This window comes from Carassius auratus, chromosome 36, assembly GCF_003368295.1.
Source record: "Carassius auratus strain Wakin chromosome 36, ASM336829v1, whole genome shotgun sequence".
NCBI lineage: Eukaryota > Metazoa > Chordata > Actinopteri > Cypriniformes > Cyprinidae > Carassius > Carassius auratus.
This window is the reverse complement of record NC_039278.1, coordinates 19,789,312-19,816,841: the sequence shown is the minus strand read 5'-3', so window position 1 is coordinate 19,816,841 and position 27,530 is coordinate 19,789,312. Positions and strand designations below refer to the sequence as shown.

At 35.8% G+C, this 27,530-nt stretch overlaps 3 protein-coding genes across 3 annotated transcripts; all 3 read right to left on the bottom strand.

The window, feature by feature from the left end:
* Positions 1–1,301: 1,301 nt before the first annotated feature.
* On the bottom strand, positions 1,302–6,545 carry LOC113055575 (eukaryotic initiation factor 4A-III-like). The gene is made up of 12 exons (XM_026221975.1): positions 6,281–6,545; positions 5,281–5,353; positions 5,123–5,189; positions 4,932–4,994; positions 4,717–4,849; positions 4,562–4,642; positions 4,341–4,482; positions 4,080–4,218; positions 3,266–3,381; positions 2,958–3,065; positions 1,521–1,648; positions 1,302–1,434 (listed from the first exon to the last, which is right to left on the bottom strand). The coding sequence occupies exons 1-12, from the start codon at positions 6,432–6,434 to the stop codon at positions 1,418–1,420; spliced, it is 1,221 nt and encodes a 406-aa protein (XP_026077760.1). The 5' UTR covers positions 6,435–6,545; the 3' UTR covers positions 1,302–1,417.
* A 2,665-nt stretch (positions 6,546–9,210) lies between these two features.
* LOC113055574 (60S ribosomal protein L37a) lies at positions 9,211–11,359 on the bottom strand. The gene is made up of 4 exons (XM_026221974.1): positions 11,248–11,359; positions 9,602–9,730; positions 9,424–9,506; positions 9,211–9,344 (listed from the first exon to the last, which is right to left on the bottom strand). Exons 1-4 carry the CDS (start codon positions 11,248–11,250, stop codon positions 9,281–9,283), a joined length of 279 nt encoding a protein of 92 aa, XP_026077759.1. The 5' UTR covers positions 11,251–11,359; the 3' UTR covers positions 9,211–9,280.
* An 879-nt stretch (positions 11,360–12,238) lies between these two features.
* Positions 12,239–26,677, bottom strand: LOC113055573 (ATP-dependent 6-phosphofructokinase, liver type-like). Its single transcript, XM_026221973.1, has 22 exons — positions 26,473–26,677; positions 25,430–25,503; positions 25,285–25,362; positions 23,802–23,991; positions 22,626–22,791; positions 22,455–22,499; positions 21,864–21,972; positions 18,055–18,150; positions 17,872–17,964; positions 17,429–17,554; positions 17,259–17,323; positions 17,100–17,163; positions 16,850–16,996; positions 16,703–16,773; positions 15,863–15,950; positions 15,599–15,751; positions 15,356–15,520; positions 15,073–15,134; positions 14,866–14,977; positions 14,661–14,760; positions 13,452–13,557; positions 12,239–12,938 (listed from the first exon to the last, which is right to left on the bottom strand). The coding sequence occupies exons 1-22, from the start codon at positions 26,552–26,554 to the stop codon at positions 12,791–12,793; spliced, it is 2,340 nt and encodes a 779-aa protein (XP_026077758.1). The 5' UTR covers positions 26,555–26,677; the 3' UTR covers positions 12,239–12,790.
* Between the last annotated feature and the right edge of the window lie 853 nt (positions 26,678–27,530).

Here is a 27,530-nt window from a genome sequence, read left to right as displayed (position 1 = left end):
GATTTTGGAGCACTTCATGCTTCCATCTGCTGAAAAGCTTTATGGAGATGAAGATTTAGTTTTTCAGCACGACCTGGCACCTGCTCACAGTGCCAAAACCACTGGTAAATGGTTTACTGACCATGGTATTACTGTGCTCAATCGGCCTTTTCTTTTATTGGTCGGATGAAATTTTTTGAGATGAATTTTGGGTTTTCATGAGCTGTATGCCAAAATCATCAGTATTAAAACAATAAAAGACCCGAAATATTTCAGTTGGTGTGCAATGAATCTAAAATATATGAAAGTTAAATTTTTATCATTACATTATGGAAAATAATTAACTTTATCACAATATGCTAATTTTTTGAGAAGGACCTGTATACAAATCCATAAATTATGCAATACTTAACAGTTGCGCAACTTTCAATTATTTTTATTATTTTGTGTAAAGGTTCAATAAACTTGTTTAATTAATTTAGAAAAGAAAATAACATGAAAGTTACAATTGTTTATTTTTTAAACAAAAAACTGAATTGAAAGTAAAGTCTGGATTCTGAAAAGAAAGATGAATTGCAGATGTGAACTCCAAAAATTAAAAAGGAAAAAAAAATTGCAAGATGAAAATCAAAAAATATATTTTATTTAAAAACAATTGCAAGATTGAACAAAAAAAAAAGTAATAAAAAAAATTGCATGATGTAAAAAAATAAAAATAAAAAATATATTGCAATATGTAACAAAAAAAAAATTGCAAGAGGTAACCAAAAAAAGTTATAAAATAAAAATGGCAAGATGTAAACTCAGAATTCTGGGGAGATAAATACAAATTATTTTGCAAAAATTTTACTTGCAATATGTACACACAGAATTCTGAGAAGAAAAAAGGTAAAAATGGTAGGATGTGATTTGTGAGACAAGTCTAAATGAGCTTGTTTAAATAGTGATGGACTGAGCCTGTGGTCAGAGTCTGACTGTGGATGTCCAGGTCAGTCTCCATCACTCAATGAGCCGGAAATAACCTGCTAAGAGGATTGAGAGCCGAGCTGGACACAAGCCTCAAGAGCCTCCTTTAACACAAAGGAAGGACGTGACGACGAGGTCAGCGAGTGTTTGGTCACCTCGAGACGCCAGAAACACTGAATGAACAAACACTTAATGAAACCTAATCTTTCTTAACGGCACAGAGTCGGCAAACACAAGAGTAGAAACACTGACTAGAAGACAAGTGTCTGGGTAAAAGCATGAATAAAGATGTAAGCTACAGATATGAAGAATATGCAGCAGTCAGCATTCACAGAAGACACAGATCACACCAGAGATTGAGACAAACATCTTTATTTACAAAAGCTGCTCAGAACACAACATGCTGCAACACCCGAATAAAAAATAAAGAAAGTCACAAGAAATAAAAGCTGCAGATGTGTCGTGGATTGGCTCAGATCAGGTCGGCCACTGAAACACAAGAGTGTGAGAGTCAGTCGTGTGTGACGAGGCGTCTCGCTCAGACATGTGTGTGTGTGTGTGTGTGTGTGTCTCACCGTTCATGGGCATCTCGTCGATCTGTGTGGAGTAATACTGCTCAATGTCACGCAGGATTCGGATGTCATCGTTCTTCACAAAGTTGATGGCCACGCCCTTCCTGCCGTAACGACCCGATCGACCAATCCTGACGAGGGAACACTCGTTACATTCATCTGGAGCGCCGAGTCATTAGAAGCTCTCGTGTCAATCAACATCAAAGACTTAGAAACGTCTACATGAGGAAAACTAGCCACAAATAACTACTAACAGATAAAAACCTCAGTACAGCAGTTCATCTTTTGTCTTTTTTTTATTGACAAAAATAAGAGATTTTGGTAACATACTTATTTTTTAAATACGTTTAAGTCATCTTTTAATGTCAATAATTAGGGATGCACCATATTGGATTTTTGTGGATATCGTTAGTTTTTAATTAAAAAAAGGAAGTGTCAATTACATAAACAATTATAAAGTTAACTTAGCTTCTGACCTTTAAATCAACACCTTTTTCTAACAAGTAGAGCAACAAGACATCATCGTCTCGTTTCAGTCGTGAGATGATAATCAAGAAACATTTTCCATCATAGTTTAATCACCAAATATAATGTAAATATTGTTTATTTTAATAGTTTGAAATCTTTGCTATATTTTCCATTTTTAAGTAAAAAGTTTTAGTAATTGATGGTTGTTGTTGTTTTTTTAAATGTCTATATGCAGTCTTATTTTTTTTTTATATAATGTTAAAATAAAAGAAAATGAAAAAATGCTGCCTTGGCATTTTGCTAAAATAATTTATTTTGTATATACACATTTCCATTTTTTTTTATTGAAGTTTTAGTAATTGCTTTGTCATTTTTATGATTTTTAATATCCATACAGTCTTAAATAATATTTTATTTTATAAAGTTAAACTAAAATAAAATGAAAAAATGCTGCCTTGACATTTAGCTAAATTAAGTTAAACATTTTACAAATATTTCCATTTTATTTTTAACTGAAGTTTTAGTACTTTTTTAGTTTTTAGTAGTTTTAGTGCGTTTTTGTCACTTTATTATTTTTGTTTTTATTTTTAAATGTCTATACAACCTAAATTTATTTTTGTATATTTTATTGTATGAAATTACCCTAAAAGAAAATGAAAAATGCTGCCTTGTCAACAAGCTAAAATATTTTTTTATATACATTTCTATTTTTATTTTAGTAACTGCTTTGACTTTATGTCTATACGGTCTAAATTATTTTGTAATTTTTTACATGATAATGTATTATATAAAGTTATAATGGTTAGGTAAGGTTTATTTCAAGCAACAATGTTTTCATGGTTTTATTTCTAGTTAACGGTAATAACTCCGCTCTGTGTTTGAGGTGTTTTCTCACACACGTCGAGTCCGAGGTGTGTGTGTGTGTGTGTGTGTGTGTGTGTGTGTGTGTGTGTGTGTGTGTGTGTGTGGTACCTGTGGATGTACAGCTCTCTGTTGTTGGGCAGGTCGTAGTTAATGATGAGAGACACCTGAGGCACATCCAGTCCTCTGGCCCAGACGTCTGTGGAGATCAGCACTCGACTACAGGATCACAAACACTGATTACACTCAGGAATCATGACTAGTGTGTTCTGATGGATTAGCAATACAAGAATACATGTGGGGGCGGAGCTTGGGTCTGTGTGTGAGTTTTGATTGGATGTTGAGATGTGGGTGTGGCTCTATAAAGGGTATGAGGGGCGGAGCTTCAGTTATGATCAAGCATTGATTTGAGAGTTCACCTGGCTCCGGATCTGAACTCCTTCATGATGGACTCTCGCTCTTTCTGTGGCATGTCTCCGTGCATCGACGACACGGTGAAGTTAGCCTCCCGCATCTTCTCCGTCAGCCAGTCCACCTGACAACACAGATCATCTAATAATTACACGGCTGGTCACATGATCTTCAGAATGATGATGATTTACTGCTCAAGAAACATTTCTGATTATTATCAGTGTTGAACACAGGTGTGCTGAACAATATTTCTGTGGAAACTGTGATACATTTAAATTTTCAGGTTTCTTTGATGTATAGAAAGTTCAAAAGAACAGCTTTTATTTTGTAACATTATAAATGTTTTTGTCAATTTAATGCAACCTTTTTTTTTACCCTAAACTTTTGAACAGAAGAGTAGCATAAAAATATTGCGTTTTCATTGATAATAATCAGAAATGTTTCTTGAGCAGTAAATCATCATATTATTCTGATTTCTGAAGATCATGTGACACTGAAGACTGGAGGAATGATGCTGAAAATACAGAAATACATTACACTTTAACACAGATTCACACAGAAAACTGATGATGTACACTAGAATAATATTTCACTGTTTTTACTGCATTTTTTATTTCATTCTGAAAGAAATCTTGACTCCAGACTTGACTGCTAGTGTAGTTCTGTAACCCATTTAAAACATAAGTCACATATAATGCAAATACTGCAGTGATTTGAAGATTTAATGCATTTGGCATAGTTAGCTCTTAACTAGTTAGTTGTTAGACAACTAGTTAACCGTCCTGACCGCTGTAGTTGGCAAACATCTCTAGCGTGACTGACCTTGCGCTTGGTGTTGCAGAAGATGACGGCCTGTGTGATGGTCAGCGTGTCGTAAAGGTCACACAGCGTGTCGAACTTCCACTCCTCTCGCTCCACAGCCACGAAAAACTGCTTAATCCCCTCCAGAGTCAACTCATCACTGCACACACACACACACACACACACACACACACACACACACACACACACACGAGATCTCAACATCTCTCATATTTGTGCACAGCTCTATATGATGCACCAGGCCTCGAAGGGTGCGCTCACCGTTTGACCAGGATGCGGATGGGGTCGGTCATGAACTTGTTGGTCATCTCCAGGATCTCGTGAGGCAGCGTGGCGCTGATGAGACACACCTGAGTGGCAGGAGGCAGGTATCTGTACACATCGTAGATCTGCTCCTTAAAACCTGCACAAACACAACACAGGGACATGAGAGGAGAACACACACGATCTCACGCACTCAGAAGTGTGTGATGACGCTTCACCTTTGTTGAGCATCTCGTCTGCTTCATCCAGCACCAGCATCTTAATAGCACGAGTCCTCAAACTCCTCCTGCGGATCATATCTGACAGAGCAAGAGAGCGATTACATCATCATCCGTTCAGGATCCAGAGTAACGCTCAGAAGAGACGGACTCACCGAACACTCGGCCGGGCGTCCCAGCCACCACGTGCTGACCGTAGTCCAGCTTCCTGATGTCCTCGCCCACGTTTGTGCCTCCGATGCAGGTGTGACACTGAACGTTCATGTAGTCGCCCAGCGCCAGCAGCACCTGCAGGACAGAGGAAGTGACATCACGTGAGACACAGGGGGTCAGGAGCCCGGGAACAGACGTGCGACTGCTTGTGTTTCACCTTCTGGATCTGTCCGGCTAACTCTCTGGTCGGAGCCAGGATCAGCGCTTGAGTCTCTCGAACCTGGAGACAGAGGACGAAACAGGATTATTGGTGCTAAAAAATGAGCTTAAATCGTAAAATTCAAATGGAAACAGAAAATATTAAAATAAAATCTAATTTAACATTTTCACATTCACACTTAAACACACCTGGATATCCAAACACTGCAGCACTGAGATACAGAACGTGGCTGTTTTACCGGTTCCAGACTGTGACCTGGAGAACAAACAAGACCATTAAAGCACAGAACAGAACACAAACCGGTGTTTACGGCACGTTTCTATCAGTTGTGCACTGCGGGACTCACTGAGCGATGACGTCTCGGCCCTTGATGATCTGTTTGATCGCTCGCTGCTGGATGGCTGATGGTTTCTCAAAACCTGAACGCAGTAAACAACATCAGCATTTAAACAAACATTAATGGCATTTACATAGAGGTGTGTTAGTGAACGGAACGGTTGGGGGTTCGATTCCCCGGGAACACATGATATGTAAAAATTGATAGTCTGAATAAGTAATAATAATAAGTAAGTCGCTTTGGATAAAAGCATCTGTTAAATACATGCATTTAATTTGATTTAAAATGTAATATATCAATGAGACAAAAAACAAAAACAAATTACAATTTAATCATAACGATTCTCTTTTTCATAATGGCACACAGATTTAAAAAAAAATAAAAAATATATAATAAAGAGTAAAAATGTAAAAAAAAAAAAAAAAATCGATTAAATAAAAATAAGAAAATTCTGATCGCTTTGTCACAAACACATATCAAATAAAAAATAATAAACAATCTAAAACAACAAATAAATAATATAAATGTAAAAAAAAATATTAAAAATAATACAATTAAAACAAAAACAATATAAAATAAAAATTAAAAAAGAAAAAACAATAAATAAATTTAAGTAAACTCTGATATCTTTTTTCATAAACACACAGATTAAGTGTAAACAATTAATCAAAAAATAATAACATTAGAACAAAAACAATATTAAATAAAATAAAAACAATTAAAAATACAATAAGAACATTCTTATCTCTTTTTCAAAAACACACAGAATAAATAAAAAAAATAAAATAAAAAAGAGTTTATGTATAAAAACCCTGATCGATGACTGAATTACACCAGTGTGAGTGTTGAGTTTACACAGTAAACAATGTAAGTTACAGTCTCCAAACATGATAAACACGGGCGGACACCGATCAATGTACCGGTTTGTGGTACCGATCTCCTGATGTAGCACATATAGGGCTCTATGAGGTGATTTGAGCCGAAATGAACGCTGATTAAGAGTTAGTACCGTACGCGTAGATCCCGCGCAGCAGATCTTCCCTCAGGCCCATCGTGTCGAACGTCGGCGTCACATCCACCTCTTCGCTCGTCTCAAACTCGATTTTCGTCATGTCTTCCTCCTTCAAGAGCCTCTTCCTCACGGGAGCTGCGGCGGCGGCCATAATTATTACAGATTTTCGATGTAAATAAGGACTTGAAATATGAAAGCGCGTCGCTACGCGTCTGCAGGCCGAACGGAAGAGCCGCGTTTGTCGCAGCTGTGACGCACAAAGCAGGAGACGCGCGGTGACGTCATCCGCACTGGCCCCGCCCACTACGCGTTCAACACCCTTAAAAATATGTCTGGAAACTATAGTTATACCAAAAAACAATTTTTTTATATAAAAATACCATGGTTCATTTTAAGCTATTTTTATTTGTGTATACTTTCTTTTTATTTGTTTTGTTTTTATAACTGTACTGACTTAATAGTTTCATGTTTCTTTTAAGGTTAAAAAGAACTCAGAAAAAAGATTCGAACTAAATCAAATGATTCGCGATCCGATTGGAGCACTTCGAACAGTGAATCATTTGTTTAATTGACTCGGAGTTTCAAAAGCTCCATAACACCAGCTCAAAAAATTAGAATATCATGGAAAAGAAACTTTTTTGGTAATTTAATTTTAAAAAGCACATTTCTTATATTCTAGATTCATTGCTCACAAACTGAAATATTTCAAGAGCTTTTTGTTTTAATTCTGACGGTTTTGAATTACAGCTTAGGAAAATTAAAAATTCATGCAACCACAATCATGGGAAAGATTACTGACTGGACAGTTGACAATAGCGAGTTTAAATGTCGGAAATAATTTCAGATGTACTTTTTGTATTTAAATTTAATGAAGGCTTATACAAAATAAACAAGATGATATTACAAATACCTGCAAAGGGATCCGAGGGGTAGTTTCTGCTGTTACTGTTACATGTGAATCAAATCCTTTAGTTTATTGGCCAAACATTTCATTCAAATATTCACTTAAACTTTCATTTTTAGCCAGCTTTTTTGTCATAGATGACATAGCCAATATAATTTATTCGACAAAAAAATAAACCATGGTTTCATAGTAAAACTGCTTAATTTGCATGATTTATGATTGCTTGAGACTATAAAATCAATTAGGAATCATGATAAACTCATAGCCATAGTCATCTGTCGAGAGCTAAAATTGTAATTTGTAAAAAATACAATGTATTAATTTATTTACTTTTTAAAAGTTAATAAAGTTATATATATATATATATATTTAAGGAAGGTGCACACAATCGCGTTCGTGTGAATGACTCGCTCAATTGACTCGGTTCATTCGATCAGCTTCATCCTGAATCAAATGCACTCTGGCCTTGAGTGATGATAATTTACTAAACCTAAATTCATAAAATATTTTTTTTTTGCTTGAAATAAAATAAACGTAAACTGAAATAAAATCTAACAAAAATGTACAACTATTTTAAGTTGCCAAGGCTACATTTCTAGTTTTTAATTTAGTTTAACTTGATGCACGAACATAAAATAGAAACTATATACACACACACATGCATATAATAAAATGACAAAAAAGTCTTTAAAAAATAAATTACATTTTAAAATAATAATAAAAATATACTTTTATTCAGCTAGCTTCCATGACAAAAATGTGTGATTTTTGTTATGAGTTGAAGCTGATCTCAGATTGCTGTTCATACAAATTATTACAATTAATGGCAAAATAAACTGAGATAATGGACTGAAAACCATTTTTTGTTGGTGGAAATACTAACATTCTAAGACTTTTGCACACACACATAATTAAATATGTAAATAAAGGTTATGGAAACTCAACTGGTTATATACAATTCTCCAGGGGCCTGTACCATGATGAGAGCTGAACAAATTCAGAGTTACAGAAAATAACCAAACCTTTCCAATCCGGATTTGTTGGTACCATGATGCTGTTCATCAACTTTCTTTGTCAACGCTTTGATCCTGAGTTTGTGGAGCTCGTGCGCATGAATGTGTGACATCACCGGCGAACAGCCAATCACGAGCCTTGCAACACAATGCAAGTTTGATTTACTTCTCGTGAGAGACCCAGTGAGATTCAACACTAAAGGTTAAAGGTTTTGCTAAAGATTAAGAGACTGAAGAATATGACAAATTTAAATGTCATATGAAAAATGAAGGAGGACTAATAAAATAAATGATCTTGCTCCATCAGTGTAGTCACAAGTGGAATTTGTTACTTAGTTTATACATTTGAAAATATATAATGATAGAGACTAGAACATGTAAGGTCAGATTTGTAATTTTTAAAATAGTGCAATCTTTAGACACTACAGCTTATTTATATTACATGATCTGTATACATTAATATTTAAAATAATTTATAATAACTGTTAAACTAAAATTGCTTGTGTTTAAGAGATAAATAATAATTTGAATCACAACAATTATATAAATCATAAAATGACTCTGTGATCATCATTAAAGCCAGACTTCAATTTTTTTTTTTTTAAGCATAAGTGACCTTTAATTTGGAGCAAGATAAACTGGAGTGACTTTGTGTCAGACATGTGTCACTTCTCTCACATCTGATTGGTTCACCTTCAGTCTGAGATCTTGAATCCTGAACATAATCTGCCCCGGAGCAGGTTAGCCGTGCAGCGTAAGATACCATTGCAACGAACACCGATTAAAGCCGAGCTACTTTCATAGTACCTAAAACCCAGGGTTGGCGGAAACTAAGCTGAAACATAGCTGGGCTAGCCACCTAATCCAGCTTCATGGTACAGGCCCCAGTCCTGAAACTGGAATTAAACTTCCCAGCTGATTCCCATTCCGTGATCATGTGATCCGAGTTCTGACAGCTAAAGCACACTCGAGCTCGACTGGTCGATCATGAAAGAAGACAGAAGCAAAGATCCGGCTCAAGACTCAGGTTTATTATTATGGGATGTTCCAGCGAGCCGCAGGGTGATGTGAACACACGGTCTACTGGTCCTTCAGCTCCCTCAGACGCTTGATGGCAGATTTGACCGTGACGGCTGACGTGGTGCTGCGGGACAGAACGCACACATTAGACCATCATTAATTAGACGGAGCTCTCGTTAATGAATCACGGGGTTCGGTCTCACTTGTACGTCCAGGCGCCTCCAGCTACGGTCTTCATGCAGGAGCCACAGTGCCAGATCCCTACAGCCTTCCTCTTCATCTTGGTCTGGACAGAGAGAGACAGAAACCTGAGCCTCACAGAACACTCGTCTCCTCATCCAAGCCTGTGTGTGTGTGTGTGTGTGTGTGTGTGTGTCTCACCTTGCCGCAGAAGGAGCAGGTGTATTTGGCGTGCTGGCTGATCTCGATCTTCTTCACCATCTTCCTCAGCGACGCTCCGTAACGCGTGCCATACTTCCCCACAATCCCCACCTTCTTGGTGCGCTTGGCCTGAGCGGGAAAACCAAACATTTCAATAAATCCAGAGTGTTTCTTAATAAGAGAGATGAGCACTTTTAACAAGTCATGTGCATCATGGAAGCTTATTTACAACACAGCATATAAAATAAAAACTCAGACTTTTATTTTTCTCGTAATTATAAGATAGAAACTGAATCGAAAGGGAATTGTGAGAGAATGATAACTTCTATTAGTTTGATTCCAACATGACAGAAATAAGTTTCCATAACTATAATGGAGAAAAATAAAAGTATTTTCAATTTGTGAATTGAAAAAAAGGTCTCAAAACACAGAGACTGAGTTGCAATTATTTTTTCTCAATAGCGAAAAACCCTAACTTCTTCCGCTAACGTGAACACCACATCTTTCGCAATTATTAAACTTGTTTCATGTTAACTTTTACTAATGCAATATTAAAATGCTTGATAGTTAATGCACGGTGAAGTGACGATGTAAGATTAATAAATACTGTAATAAATGTATTGTTCATGTTAATTAACTAATAGAACCTTGTTGTAAAATGTAACACTTATTTCATTCGGTGACAGAAAAAAGCTTCAATAGGTAGAAAGTCGTAACTTTTCTCCTCACAACTTTGAGAATTGCGAAAAAAAGAAGTCTGAATTGTGAGATAAATTGCCATTCCTTTTTTCATTCTGTGGCAGAAACATGATTCTCTAGTTAAATACAAGTCAAGATCTCACAACTTGAGTTTTTACCCCCTGGCATTTGGAGTTCAAAAGTGAAAAATAACAAAAATATATAAATTTATGCATTTAACAGACGCTTTTATCCAAAGAGACTTACAGTGCATTCAGGCTATCAACTTTTACATATCATCGTTTAAAATAATAATAATAATAATAATAATAATACCAAATTGAGATATAAACTCAGAGCTGAGAGAAAAACAGTCTTAATTGTGATTTCTTTTAAATTAAATGCGTTTTAATTTAATTGATCTTAGTTATTTTAAAAAAGCATTTTTTTTATTAATAAAAAAAAACAGTTTGGGAAACCTTTACGTCATGTAATGTTCAATGCACTTGATTTCAAAAACTTTCTTTTTTTCTCACTCTTTGTGCTTTTATTTCCGAATGTACAAGATTATCTTATTTAACGCGTGATGTAACGGATCACGATACTAACTTACGTTACATTTCTTGTCATGAAACGTTACGTTAATTTGAAATCATTAACGGATGACAATTAGATTAATCAGCACATTAGGAGTTTACTGAAGGAAAAATGCGGTCCATGAACGGTGTTATTACTGTCGAAAACAGCTGATCACGGGGTAAAAGACGCGGTTTAACTCAGTGTTCTGACTCTGACAGGAACGAGCACAATAATGACGTTTAAAGTCGATCTCATCGCGTGTGTGAACAAATACAGCACCGATGATGCTTAATGCCCTCATCCGAACATCGACTAACCAGAAAAGTGAGGTTTTTTGAAGGAGAAAGAGGAGATTAGAGAAGATTCGCCTCTCGGGACGAAACGCTCACCATTGTAGCAGAAGAGCTGCGGGTCCAAAAGAGACCGAGCGATTGCGCATGCGCGGCTTACCAGCGCGGACACTGACGCATTCTGGGATACCGGAGGACCAACTCCACCGCACAGAACACTCTTAATAATAATAATTATCATTATAATAATAACAAGTTAACTTATTTGTGTGCATGAATAACATAATGACTATATATTGTGTTATTTATTATTTACTTAAACTTAAATCACTTATAAACAATATTAAATGAATACATATTCATTTTAAATTATATTTTTTTAATAAAATAATAATAGAATTGAATTGATCATAGTATTATGTGTCAAATAACTTAATTTAATTATAATTAAAATAATCAATAACTAAAAGGCATGTTTTCTCTTTATTAATTTATAATGGTTTAGTAAAAGCATAATTACAAATATTAATAAAAATAATTTAACTTCATTATATATATATATATATATATATATATATATATATATATATATATATAGTAATATTACAAGTATTATTCATATAAAAAAATATTTTATAAAATAACTATTTTAATAAAATATAAAAATGAATCATTTATAATTCATAAAATAATTTTGTCTATGGCTTTATGTTGCTTCAGTTAAAACAAAAAAACATTAATAATAAATTCAAGTTTAAACTATGCACATATATATAATTAGTAGCATTACTTACATATTGTATATTGTTAAATTTACTACTAGTATTATTACTAGTATTATTTACCTTTATACAATTCATATTATATAATAAAATAATTATATGATGTAATATATATATATATATATATATATATATATATATATATATATATATATATATATATATATATATATATATACGCTTATCTAACCTATTAGATTATATTTATAATGTACAAATAAATATTTAAAATGTATAAAATAATTTAACACGTTGTCTCTATGACGCTGCTTAAGCAATATAATTCCCATTCAAAATAAAACCACTAATTGTTAATCAGCAGGAAATCTCTCGTTTTATTAATCACTGAAGCACATCTTTAATTTATTATATTCATCTGTAAACATGAACTCAGGGTAAAAAAGGGCAGCATTTCTACAGGTCAGTTCGGAGAAGCACAATAATTCAGTACAAACATGCAAACAAACTAAATTAATTAGAGAGTAAAAGATTCTTGTACACAAACTCAAAATATAAAGATGGACATAATGTGACGGGAATATTACAACAGAAAAAGGAATAGACAGAAGACAAAGGCACGAACACAACATCTGTTCTGTCACTTTTGCTCATGAATGTCAGTGTGTTAATAACTGTGTGTTTAATGACTGGCTCAGGTGTTTCGAGGGTTAATGACTCTTCTGGAGAGAGAGAGAGAGAGAGACACAGAGAGAGAGAGAGAGAGAGAGAGAGAGAGAGAGAGAGACACAGAGAGACAGAGAGAGAGAGACAGAGAGAGAGAGAGACACAGAGAGAGAGAGAGAGAGAGACACACACAGAGAGAGAGAGAGAGAGAGAGACAGAGAGAGAGAGGGAGATGTTCAGAAGCCGGTCTCCACGCTGAGCGAGCGGCGCGTCACATGTTCGATCTCGCCCGTCACGTACTCGTTGAAATTGGTCTGATATTTGGCCAACATCTTGAGCATGGGACGCAGGTTCAGCCACCACTGCTCCTTCGGCATCCGGTGTCTGCGCACACACACACACACACACACACACACACACACACAGCTCAGCGTCTGATGGAGAAGTGTGTTAGAAACAAGCCTCTTCGGCTCATTTATTTAATCAAAAATTCTGTAAAAATAGAAAAATATTATTGTAATGTAAGTCATCTGTGTTCTGTGTGAATCTGTGTTAAAGTGTAATGTATTTCTGTGATGCTCCGCTGTATTTTCAGCATCATTCCTCCAGTCTTCAGTGTCACATGATCTTCACAAATCTTTGTGGTATGCTGACGAAGTACTAGTTTTATTCATCAAGGATAAAATGATGAATGATGCTGAAAATACAGCGGAGCATCACAGAAATAAATTACACTAACTTGATGAGCAGAAGAGGCTTCTTTCTGAAACATTTGTGAGCATTAGTTATATAATTATTTTCAAACATAGCCATTATATGATTCTGAACATAAAGTGGTATTATAATGAGCTCCTGGCTGTGGTTAATTATTGATGAGGCGAGTCATGTGACTCTTACTCGAAGTCGGTGTGTGCTTTGAGTTCGGTGACGGGGCTGAAGGACATCACTTTCTTCTTCATGCCGATCACACAAGCGGTGTCTGGAGCGTTCGCAAACACACGGCCTGCCATTCACAGACATTACATCAGATCCAAGAACATTTGTCTATCGTTACACTTATCCAGAAAAGATTCATATTTGTTACAGAAATCCATCTGCAAAAAACACCAGTTAATTCTGGATTATACACATTCATTGGATTATATTTTAAACAGCGGGATTTATTTTTACTGTCATAATATTTAAGAATATTTTAAAAGAATATTTTTAGTTTTCATTTTAGTTTACGTTTTAGTAGTTTTGTTGTGCTTTTATCATTTTTAGTTTTTTTGTATATTCATTTATATTTAATTCAGTTTTAGTAAATAAGTTTCATGCTCGTATCATTTTTATTAGTTTTTAATATTTCTTTCATTTCAGTTTAAGTTCTAGTAATTTTATGTTTTTGTATCATTTTTATATTAAAAATATATATATTTATCTTTCAATTCGATTTTTTCAGTTTTAGCTTGTAAGGTTGTTTAAGAATTTTTGAAATATTTCTATTTAGCTAATATTTCTATTGTATTTTTCTCTTTATTTTATTAACATTTTATTTTAGTTCTTAATATTTTTGTTTATATTTTTCTCAGTTAAAATTTTAGTTAATGTGTTTCATGTTTTTAATATTTATATTTAGCTTTATTTGATATTTATTTCAGGTTTAGCTCTAGTATTTTTGGTATGTACATTTATCATTTTTATTATTTAAAAACATTTTTATATAGCTTTTATTTATATTTTTCAGTTTTAGTTAATCTGTTATGTTTTTTTATCATTTTTATTATTTTTTTTATATACGTAGCTTTAAGTGATATTTATTTCAGTTTAAGTTCTAGTAATTTGTGCTTTCTTTTTAATTTTTAAAAACATTTAACTTTCATTTATATTTTTCTCAGTTTTACATATTTTTTCAGGTTTTATCTTTTTTTATATTTCTATTCAACTCATTTTTATACACATTTCAATTGTAGTATTTTTACAATATGCTTTTATCTTCATGTTATTTTCCTATTTACACTTATTTCACTTGTAGTTTTAGTAAATTTTAGTTTTAGGTGTGTTTCTAATTCAATAATTGTATTTTATCTCAGCTTTAATTCACGTTGTAGAGTGAATGTGTCTCACCCTGTCTGTACGTGTTGTTCATCTTCTCCGTGAGCCACAGAACCGACTTCACACCCATTTTAGTGCCAAAGTTCCTGTCAAATGGAGTGGGAACGCCGCCCTGAACACACAAAATAACACGTGACTCACTGATGAACTTCTAACTCCACGGGAGCGTCTGATTGGTCGGGGCGCTGGTCACATGATCACTAGACGGGCGTCTCACCTGCTGCAGGTGACCCAGAACATTGACCCTGCAGTCGAAGATGCCTTTGCCCTCGGCGGAGTACAGATTGTGGATGAAGTCGGTGGTGTAGTTGTTGTTACACTTCTCATTCCTGCAGAGAAGACCACTATTAGTGAACCACAGCTGCACGAAGCACAGAGCCACATCCTGAATACCCTCACAGTGATGCATTGTGGGATGTTTTACCTCAACACTAGTCCCCTCTGAATATCATTCTTCATTTTCTCCGTCAGATGCTCCACGTTCATCTGAGAGGAAACAGCACAACATTGATAATAATCAGAAATGTTTCTTGAGCAGTAAATCATCATATTTTCATGATTTCTGAAGATCATGTGACACTGAAGACTGGAGGAATGATGCTGAAAATACAGCGGAGCATCACAGAAATAAATTACACTTTAACAGATGATTTACATTATTGTTACTGCATTAATGATAAGAGGAGACTCTGTGGTTGTGGTCTTGCCTCCAGCTCGTGGATGCTGAACGGCTCCTCATAGATGTAGACGGCGTCTGCTCCCACGGCGATGCCGGTGGTGGTTGCTAGGTAACCGCAGTATCCTCCCATGGTCTCCACGATGAAGACGCGGCGTTTGGTTCCAGACGCAGACTGCTTGATCTTGTCGCAGCTCTGAGGAGACAGACAGAAAGCTGCTATCAGACTCAGGACTGACCCGTGATCAGGTGTGTGTCAGAGAGTGTGTCTCGCCTCCATCGCGGCGTTCACAGCCGTGTCTGCTCCCAAACTGAAGTCTGTGCCCGGGACGTTGTTGCTGATGGTGGCAGGAATCACACACATGGCGATGCACAGTTCATCATAGCGGCCTCGAGCCTCAACCAGCTGCAGAACTCCCTCATACGCCTGCAGGAGACACACACCGGGTTAATACACACACACACACACACACTCTTTCATTACACTTTCACTCACACACACAGAAGCATGCACACTCTAACATTCAACTCTCTGTACCTCAAATCCACCAATCACCAGCAGTGACTGTATGTTGTATTTGCCGATATTGGCCACAATGTTCTCCATGCAGGAGTTGGGAAGAGTTCTGGGCAAATATAAATACACAAACGAATGCATGAATAAATTAATAAATAAAAGCATTTCCAACCACTGAAAAACATCTGTTTAAAAGTGGTTTAATGACAATATAAAACACATTTTACTTTCATTAAAATGAAAAAAAGAATTTATATTATATATAACATTTCATATTTATTGTTTTAATATTTATTTTTTTCATCATAAGTAGTTTTTCCATTTTTTTATTCTGTCTACATTTTAGTTTTTATTCATTTCTACTTCAGTTTTAGTAACTCAAGCTAAACTAAACAAATGTTACCTGCTCAACCGCCTGAAATTATTTATTAAAAACATTCCATTTCAGTTAACATTTTATTCCTAGTAATGAAAGATATTAGATTTTTATTGGTTTTAATTTTAGCTTTACTTCACTATAGTAACTCTGTTAATAACTAACTAAAAATGAAATGAAAACCACAGAGTAATCATTTGAAGGCATGTTTAAACAGTATTAGATCTCTTCAAACTTAAAGTGAAAGTGTTTCGTGAAGCAACAGAATCTCAGCTATGCGTCAGAATGTGTTTAATATGCAAATACGAGGAGTGAGATGGACCAATGAGACCGTAGTGTGGGCGGGGCTAAATCAACTAACAGAGCGGACACAGAAACCAAGCAATTTCTGAAACGTCTTGCAGCACGTGTTGTGTGATTAGGACAAAGACATCATTGTGGATAAACTGATGTGCAGCTCGAGGCTCATGATGTCCAGAACTGACCGTTTGGTGCCCAGCAGAGATCCTCCCTGCCCCGTCCATCCAGCCACATCATGCCAGTGAACCTCAGTGACCTGCAGGAGTGAAGCAGAGCTCAGAGAAGCCTCTCACACACACACACACACACACACACGTGTCAGCGGGTCTCACCGCGTCTTTGGCCAGACCCTCGAAGCCGTCATGGACGGTGTAAACCCTGTGACCCTGAGCGAGTCCCACTCGAACCGCGGATCTCACCGCAGCATTCATCCCAGCAGCCGGAGCGCCGACGTTCAGGATCGCCATCGAGTGATTACTCTAAAACATGATGCAAGATTTAATATTCTTCAGGATACTAAACACCAGAGACACTCATTATGATTAAAGACAAGAGAGAAGGGAAGTACGGTGTGTTTGGCACCTTGGACTGAGCTGGTTTCTGATGAGCTAAGAGCTTGTACGTGTTCCAGTTGTTCTCAAAACTCCTGTAATGGATTATCCATTGGTGAATCATTTCAAAGATTCATTAACAACGAACGAACGAACGAACGAACGAACGAACACACTGAAGGAGACTCACTTGCCCCGCAGCTGAATGGCCTCTTCAAACCTCTTCTCGTTCATGGCTTTCTGAACCTCTTTCGTCTACACACACACACAGAAGCAAAGCTACATCAGGATCCTCTGTATCAGACGCCGGCCAGAGCGTGAGCGGGCTGGGGGTCAAAGGTCACGTGTTGAGGGACTCACCATGTTCACACACTCCATGAGCGGCAGACGCATGGCGTGATTCCCAGACAGACCGATCACACACGCAGACGTCTCCGGAGTCGCCTCCAGCAGAGCCACCACGGCCTCCACACCCATCTTACTGCTCTACACACACACACACACACACACACACACACAGAGAGAGAGACAGAGACACACACACACACAGAGAGAGAGAGAGACACACACACACACACACACACACACACACACACACACACAGTATTGGTATTGAGAGAGCAGGTGACCAAATGCCAGCATAACATTTCTGAATATTATTTTAATTCCACTTTTTGCTTTTTTTACATTTTACAAAGCAAATAAGAATCCAGAGAATCACACATAGCATAAAACTAAAATAGCATAGCACTAAACACAATCCATTCCTCATCTCATCTCATCTCATCTCATGATGCACTCACCAGGACTCGATCGAAGGCGGACGGCGTTCCTCCTCTCTGGACGTGACCCAGGACAGTGACCCGCGTGTCGTAGCCCAACCGCTGCACCACCAGCTGCACACACACACACACACACACACACACACAGTGAACAGCAGCCTCGGATCATCTCAGATCTGACAAACAGCTCCAGGAGAGTCTCACGTCTTTGACGTAGTTGGAGGAGATGAGCTGGCCGTGTTTGTCGATGGCTCCTTCTGCGATGATCACGATGTTCAGACGAGAGCCTTTACTGCGGCTCTGCAGACACACACACACACACACACACACAGAGAGACAGAAGACAAGGGACTTCATAAAAAACCCAAATATCAACAGAATTAGTGCTATGGCTTGATTAATGCGCTGCTTATCTACACACTTTAATATGGAAGGCATTTTCTGCCAAATTTAAATAAATAAATTAAATGATTAAAATGAAAATTAAAACCAAAATAACGATTTCATTACAGAAAACTACGCAAAATATGTGACAAAATTGAGAATGATTTCATTTTCACAGTTATATCCCTGTCAAATTGAAATATAAAATGCAATTGGTGATTTCACATTTGATTTTCAATACAGTCTCGAGGCAAGACTGCCAATATTAAAATGAAAAGCCAAACGTGAAAAATAAACTACAAATGCAGTTTTTACAAAGCTCTTTATTAACGCTCACGCAATAATGGTGACACTTCAAATTTAAATGTAAATTTTACTTTTCATTTTAACTCCTCTTTTATTTTTTTCGTTTTCATTTTCAAAGACAACCTGCATGCAAATTATATGTTAATGAGTGGGTGTGGCTCAATTACGCTGTTTCGTGGAGGAGCTCAAATGGCGGTTATGGCCACTAGCAGCAGAAATAAACCAGCTAGCAAACATTTCGGATGATGATGACTTCATTTTGCTACGAGTTGAATCTATATTGGATACACTTGGACATTTTGCAGCCGTCACAAACTCCGATGTCGATCCTCGAGTTATAATAGTCTTAGTGAGGTTGTGCATTTTCCGGGGAGTCTCGTCGGCCAGTTTGGTAAAACTGGCAAGATATTCACAGATTCGACTTTTCCGGATCAATAACTCGCGAGCAAAACGTTTTTGGTACACGAATTATGCCTCTTTTTACTCGTAGTGATGTAGTAAACGAGCTACAAGCGAGTTTGCCTGAAACAAGCTTTCCTCCGCTCTGTACAAAATACGTTGATCTCAATGCGCTGGCGTCTGAGAGACGAGTCCTAAGGGACCGTCTGCAAAGTGCGAAACGCGAAAAAGGTTACTAATAAAATACTCAACAACTTCACAGTAACACACTGTAGTATCACCAAATTCAGTTCACACATCACTGCTCTCCTGCTGCTTATACTACAATGTTGGTTTTAAAAATAGTTGCTTTTGCACAATTTTACGATTTTTTTTAATTATGAAAACGTCAACAACGTTACTGTAACACACTGTACTTTCACCAAATTCAGTTCACACATCACTGCTCTCCTACTGGTTATACTACAACACTCTTTTCGAAAGTATTTGCTTTTGCAAATTTTTTATGATTTTTTATTATTTAAAATAATTAATTACTTCACCTGTTATTGAACATAATAGTTAATAACTTTACTGTAACACACCGTACTTCCACCAAATTCAGTTCACACATCACTGCTCTACTGCTGTTTATACCACAACTTTGATTTTAAAAGGAATTACTTTGGCAGACTTTTGATGATTTTTTTTTTAATTATGAACAATAGTTAATAAATGTACTGTAATGCACTGTCCTTCCACCAAATTCAGTTCACACATAACGGTTCTCCTACTGGTTATGCTACAACTTTAATTTTGAAAGTAATTGCGTTGGCACATTTTTATGATTTTTATTATGGAAAATAGTTAATAAAGTCACCATTATTGAACATAATAGTTAATAACTTTACTGTAACCCACTGTATTTCAACCAAATTCAGTTCACACATCACTGCTCTCCTGCTGGTTATACTACAACTTTCATTTTGAATGCAATTGCTTTGGCACATTTTTTATGATTTTTTATGCAAAACAGTTAATAACTTTACTGTAACACACTGTACTTTCACCAAATTCAGTTCACACATTACGGCTCTCCTGCTGGTTATACTACAGCACTTGTTTTGATAATAAAAACACTAATAAAAGTTTGATGAATATACAGTGCAGTAAAGTTATTAACTATTTTTAATAATTAAAAAAATCATAAAAAAAATTGTCAAAGCAATAATTTTCAATTTGAGTGTTGTAGTATAACCAGCAGGAGAGCAGTGATGTGTGATCTGATTTTAAAGAATGTACAGTGTGTTACAGTAAAGTTATTTACCTTTTTCTTAATAAAAAGTAATAACAAATGTGCCAAAGCAATTACTTTCAAAATGAAAGTTGTAGTATAAGCAGCAGGAGAGCAGTGATGTGTGAACTGAATTTGGTGACACTACAGTGTGTTACTGTGAAGTTATTGAGTATTTTATTAGTAACCTTTTTCGCGTTTCGCACTTTGCAGACGGTCCCTTAGGACTCGTCTCTCAGACGCCAGCGCATTGAGATCAACGTATTTTGTACAGAGCGGAGGAAAGCTTGTTTCAGGCAAACTCGCTTGTAGCTCGTTTACTACATCACTACGAGTAAAAAGAGGCATAATTCGTGTACCAAAAACGTTTTGCTCGCGAGTTATTGATCCGGAAAAGTCGAATCTGTGAATATCTTGCCAGTTTTACCAAACTGGCCGACGAGACTCCCCGGAAAATGCACAACCTCACTAAGACTATTATAACTCGAGGATCGACATCGGAGTTTGTGACGGCTGCAAAATGTCCAATTGTATCCAATATAGATTCAACTCGTAGCAAAATGAAGTCATCATCATCCGAAATGTTTGCTAGCTGGTTTATTTCTGCTGCTAGTGGCCATAACCGCCATTTGAGCTCCTCCACGAAACAGCGTAATTGAGCCACACCCACTCATTAACATATAATTTGCATGCAGGTTGTCTTTGAAAATGAAAACGAAAAAAATAAAAGAGGAGTTAAAATGAAAAGTAAAATTTACATTTAAATTTGAAGTGTCACCATTATTGCGTGAGCGTTAATAAAGAGCTTTGTAAAAACTGCATTTGTAGTTTATTTTTCACGTTTGGCTTTTCATTTTAATATTGGCAGTCTTGCCTCGAGACTGTATTGAAAATCAAATGTGAAATCACCAATTGCATTTTATATTTCAATTTGACAGGGATATAACTGTGAAAATGAAATCATTCTCAATTTTGTCACATATTTTGCGTAGTTTTCTGTAATGAAATCGTTAATCTGGTTTTAATTTTCATTTTAATCATTTAATTTATTTATTTAAATTTGGCAGAAAATGCCTTCCATACTTTAAGGGCTCCCTGCAGTTTTCTGTCAAAATAAAAGTTCAATGGTTTAACGTTTAAAAAATTAAATGACAATTATTATAATAACAAAATTATTATATTATTTTTTTATTTACTTTCTTTTACTTAATACTTTAAGTTTTTTTTACAGTTAAATATTATATTAAATATCTTTAATCAATTTGTTTTTTATAATATAATCATAACTCAAATACTATTATTATTATTATTACATTATTGTTTTATACTCAAACTGATATAATCATACACACAATAATTAATATATTTAATAATAATACTAACAATAATAATAAAAAAATCATTTTTCATATAATTTTTATTATCATATAGTTATACTGATATAAATCACAGAAGTTTGGGAAATTGTGCAGGTTCTGTGCCACAGTAATAATTCTTATTTTGGTTTTATTTAATAATCGTAATATTTTATACAGCAACCGCAATATTTATGATAATAATGATTATTATTATTTATAAGAAAAATGTATAGCCATATTAACATAATCACAACATTATGACCTAACTGTGCAGAAACCTCCAAATCTCTCACCTCTCCGAGTCGAGCGCACATGTGATCCTCCCATCCGTCCTCCGGAGGAGCCTCGGGGATGAAGAGCCAGTCAGCACCAGACGCCAGAGCAGACACCACCGCCAGATACCTGCAGGACCAGACCAGACCAGACCGGATCAGACCAGACCGGATCAGACCGGATCAGATCGGACCGGATCAGACCAGACCGGATCAGAAACAGACCGGATCAGATCGGACCAGACCGGATCGGACCAGACCGGATCAGATCGGACCAGACCGGATCAGACCAGACCAGACCGGATCAGAAACAGACCGGATCAGATCGGACCAGACCGGATCAGACCAGACCGGATCAGACCAGACCAGACCGGATCAGAAACAGACCGGATCAGATCGGACCAGACCGGATCGGACCAGACCGGATCAGACCAGACCGGATCAGATCGGACCAGACCGGATCAGACCAGACCAGACCGGATCAGATCGGATCGGATCAGACCAGACCAGACCGGATCGAACCAGACCAGATCGGATCAGACCAGATCAGACCAGACCCTTTGTTGAAGAATAGAGTGTTTGAGAAGGTAGAGCTCAGCGCTCGTGACGTACCCACAGTGTCGTCCCATCACCTCCAGCACAAACGTCCTCTGATGACTGAAAACAACAAACACACGAGTGAGATGCATGTCACAGTCTCTTCTGCTCAGCTCAAGCACAAATGTGAAGCTGCAGTGACTTTCAAAGTGTGTGTGTGTGTGTGTGTGTGTGTGTGTGTGAGACCTCTGTGCCGTGGTGCTGATTGCATCAATAACTTCCATGATGCGATGCAGAGCAGAATCAGCTCCGATCGTCATGTCTGTTCCACAGAAATCATTATCGATGGATCCCACCAGACCCACGATGTTCAGATGTGTGTGCTGCTGCGCCAGAGCGTCCGTGATCCGGCCTGAAACACACACACACACACACACACAAGAGCAGTTTGAGGCTGTTGTTGCATTAAAATGAGCGTCCGTTCTCTCTGTTGCTGCAGTGATGAGGGACACAGGAAGCTCTTGGCAGCTTCTAACAGAGCTAACAGACGCGCCATTGATGCTGCTGTGCTGAAGCTAGCGTCACTCTGAGACAGAAGAGAGAACTTTAAACCAGATCCAGATCCTGCTCCAGTCCTGCAGAGCACCGAACGAACTACAACTACATTTACAATTATTAACTGAAATCTAATTATTAAAATAATTACATTATTTACATTACAAGTTGAACTGAAAATAACTCTCTTAACTGATATAAAAATATCTATTTTTTTTATATTTAAAAAAACAAAATGACAAAAGAAAAACTAAATTACTTAAACTAAAACTGGAAAAAAATTGAAACTGAAAAAAAAAAAAAAAATTAAATGACAAAAACCACAACACAATGACAAACTGAAAAAAATATACAAAAGTTGTAATCAAATAAAAAAAAGAAAAACAAACAAAATTACTGAAACTGAAAATAACTGGAAAAAAAAACGAATAAAAATGACAAAAAAATTAAAAAATCTGAACTGTAACAAAAATGATATAAAATAAAATAATAATAATAAAAAATACCAACACAAATAAATAAATACAAATAGAACCAATTAAAAATTAACTGGTCTAAAAGTAACTAAAATACGAATATTTTAAAAACAAAATTTAAAAATAAAAATGACAAAAACACAACTGGAAATAACTAGTAATAACTGAAATAACAGAAAAAAATAGTTTTTATATAAAAACAAAAATTAACATAAATGCCAAAAACACAAAACTCTTAAAACTATAATTTAATAAATAGTAAATAAAAATAGACATTTGAAAAAAAGAAAATTAACAACGACAACATCAAAATGATGGAGTCAAAGTAAATTCAAATGAAGAATATTGAGAGCATGGTTCTGTGTGAATGACAGTGTGTGTGTGTGTGCACCTTGCTTCACCAGTTCAGCCAGCAGGTCGCTCCACTCGCTGCGGAAGATGTTGGCTCCGGTGAGGCTGCCGTCTCCTCCACACACACACAGGTTAGTGATGCCGCGCTGGAGCAGGTGAAACGCCGCTGAGAGACGGCCCTCACGCGTGGTGAAGGCTTTACAGCGAGCGCTGCCGATGATGGTGCCACCCTGAACACAATCACACACTTCACATGCTCTATTCTGTCTGAAGGCAAATATAGCTTTAATCACAGACGCTGCTGAGGGTCGCTGCTGTAATCTCAGATTTAATCTCAATCCTGTTTCCTGCTGATGAGACAAACACACGACGCTCCGGCTGAGAGAACACACATCTCACCCTGAACTTGATTTGGACTCGAATTGTGATTTAAAACCGATATAGGACATTTTTATAATAGTTGGCATTCACAAAATCCAGTTTCCTTTGAGTTTAGTGTAACTTCTGCTTAATATGTTAGTTGGCAAAATGTCTAATTTTCGTTTAGTTTAAGATGAAGAACTAAAATTACTTAAATTGGAAATAAAAATTATAGTTATAAAATATATATTTAATGAAAAAAATTACAAATTAAATAAAACAGACATCAACAAAATTACTTAAATTCAAATAAACTTAAAACATTTCAAAAAATACAATAAAATACAAATAAATATGATTATCTTGAATAATGCTATATTACTGATATACTAAAAATAACACTTTATTTTTATTTTCTTGTTTCTGTGTTTGTTTCCATAGCCACGGAAAACATTTATTTATATATATATATATATATATATATATATATAAAAAAAAAATAAAACATGAAAATTACTAAAACTGAAATACAAATTATAATACTAAAATAGATATTTAATAATAAAAAAAGACATTTAAAAAGACAAAATCATAAATAAAAAAAATCAACTTAACAATGGAGAATATAAAAATAAAGAACTAATTAAATATTATTAACTTTAAAAACGCTGTATTACTGACAATAAAAATAACCCCTTTTTTTATTAATTGTCATAACATTTTATTTATTTATTTATATTTCTGGGTTTCCACAGCCATGGAAACCAGCATTGTGCTTAATAAAGTTCTGCATGTTCTTCCAAATAAATATGTAAAACATTTATATAAAAATAAAACATTAAAATTTGAAATAATTTGAATAAAATAGACATCCAATAAAATGAAATTAAAAAAAGAAACATTTAAAAGACAAAAATAAATGGAAAATATAAAAATAAAAACAAATTAAATATTAACTAGACACTATAACGTTATATTACTGATACTAAAAAGAACACATTTTAATGTAATTTTTTACATTTTTTTTTTCCCCCTTGGATTCCTCAGCCAGAAAAGCACAGAAAAATTAATAATCTTGAATTCTTTAATATGACAACTTCTGTAGTATCTCAACCATTTGTTAAAAAAAAAAAATGTTTGCATTAAACCGGACGCATCCTCACCAGCTGGATGATGTTGGTGACGCTCTGCCAGTTGGCGAGTTTGATGTTATCTCCTCCATCCACCAGTCCTTGATAACCCTGGAGAAACACATGCATCAGTACGAGTGCGACTGTGACCCGGTGCATGCACAGAAACATCACTCACCTCATAAATCAGGTAGACTTTAGCACCCACGTAAATGCCCATGCGTGTTACCGCGCGCACAGCAGCGTTCATTCCTGCAGGAAGCACACACACACACACACACACACACACACACATCATCATGCTTCTCACACTTCTGTTTAATGCTCTGACTAAACACTAGTGAGTTGACTGGCACATATGAAGCCACAACATGCAAATACAGTTTTAAACCTGCAGAATTACTCCCATCTCAGACGCGCATGCGCACTAGAGAGGGCTCATGAGCTTACATCAGGTCAGTGCATGCATTATTTATGCCCCAGATACTCACATCAGAAAAAAACAATGAGCTGGATGTTTTTGAACGGTTATGTAAATGTTAGGACATCAACTGCATGTTAATGGAATGTGCTTGTAACATTATTAATATTTTATACAAGTAAAATATATATAGTGTATCTATAATGTTCATGTAAAATGCTATCAAGAGTAAAATTCTTTAAATATTATACATGATTGATAAACTGCATTCTCGGGAGAAATGTTTTTTGACTGTTTGGGGTTTAATGTTTAATCAGGGAACGTTCAAAATGTTCCTCTGAACTAGAAAAAAAATGTTTAAAAGGCATTGAGGAATAATGTTTCCAGCGTGGCTGTAAAATAGAATGTTCCTCTAACGTTCGCATGGATTTTAAAATTAAAAAAGCGCGTGATTTACACGTCGTTCAAAACAATGGAATGTTCCTTTAACGTTCGCATGACCAAGAAAAACATCCGAATGGCTGTTTAAACGTTGAGAGAACGTTCGAGTGTTCTTGATAGAGCTGAATGTTCGACTGACGTGCGCGTAACGTATAGACATTTATTAAAAGCGTTCAGAAATAACGTTTTCCTAAACGTTCTTCGTTACTCGTGTCATTTCCTCTCTTTAGGTCACACACACGGGATGTGTCTAAATGCATCACAGACGCGTTTGAAGCGACTGTTGGCTGAAATGTCTCGGTTCTTCATGTAACGTTAACGTTCCTAGCTTTTCTCTGTTTAGTCGTGTTTAACGTTACCCTGGGCGTCTCCGCCGCTCGTCAGGACCGCGATGGCTTTCCCCGCGCCGCTCATCCGCAGCTTCTCGAAGTCCACATACATGATTGAAAACCGCAGATAAGAGCCTTTCTCTGCTGAAGAAACACCGCTGTCCTGCGCGCTGACTCCCGTCAGAAGCTTCTACGTTCAACTCACGCAGCGCACGAACTGTGTGTCGGCCGCGCGCGCTCGTTCGCACGTACTTACGCACGCACACGCGCGCGCGCTTTCCGCTCTGCCTCACGTTTGTCCTGCGCGCTCCTGTGAGGAGCCTCGAGCGACACTTTTCTGGAAGTTATTGAACAATAATAATCGGAAGCAGTTTCTTTTATGACATAATGGGTGATTATTTTCTACAAACCATTAACTTTTTAATTAACTTGGTAGAAAAACAAATTAGCTTTTCTGTCAACCACGAAATAAAAGACTGTGCGAGACAAATTATTGCAAACTAAAACCATTAAAAATATTGTTACTTGAAATAAAATAAAATAATGCCAACATTCATTATATTTCATAATGTTGTAAAGGTGATATTCCTCTTTTTCATTTAGTGTAATCTGATGTACTAAAATAACAAATAAAAAAATAAAAAAACTGAACCGAGGAACTGAAACACAAATTAAAAGCTAAGAAAAATAATAAATAGACATTAAAAAACGAATAAAAACGACAAAAACTAAATTATAAAAGCTAAAAGTGGAAATAACTGAAATGAAGCAAATTAAAAAAAACTTACATTTAAAAACTATCAAAAACAAAAGAACTAACAAAAATCAACTTAATCAACAATAAAGCAGGAAATATCTGGGAAATTTATGAAAATAACTAAGCTGAAAATAAAAGCAAGACAAACAAAGAAAAACAAAAAACAACAAAATTATAAAAATAAACAGAAAATAAGTGTAAAAAGCATATATATATATATATATATATAAAACTAAAAAATGTGTTTAAATATTAAACTAAATTACATTAAACATAGAAAATATACAAATATTGTTCAAAATTGTAATACATAGTATAGTATATCAGTGAT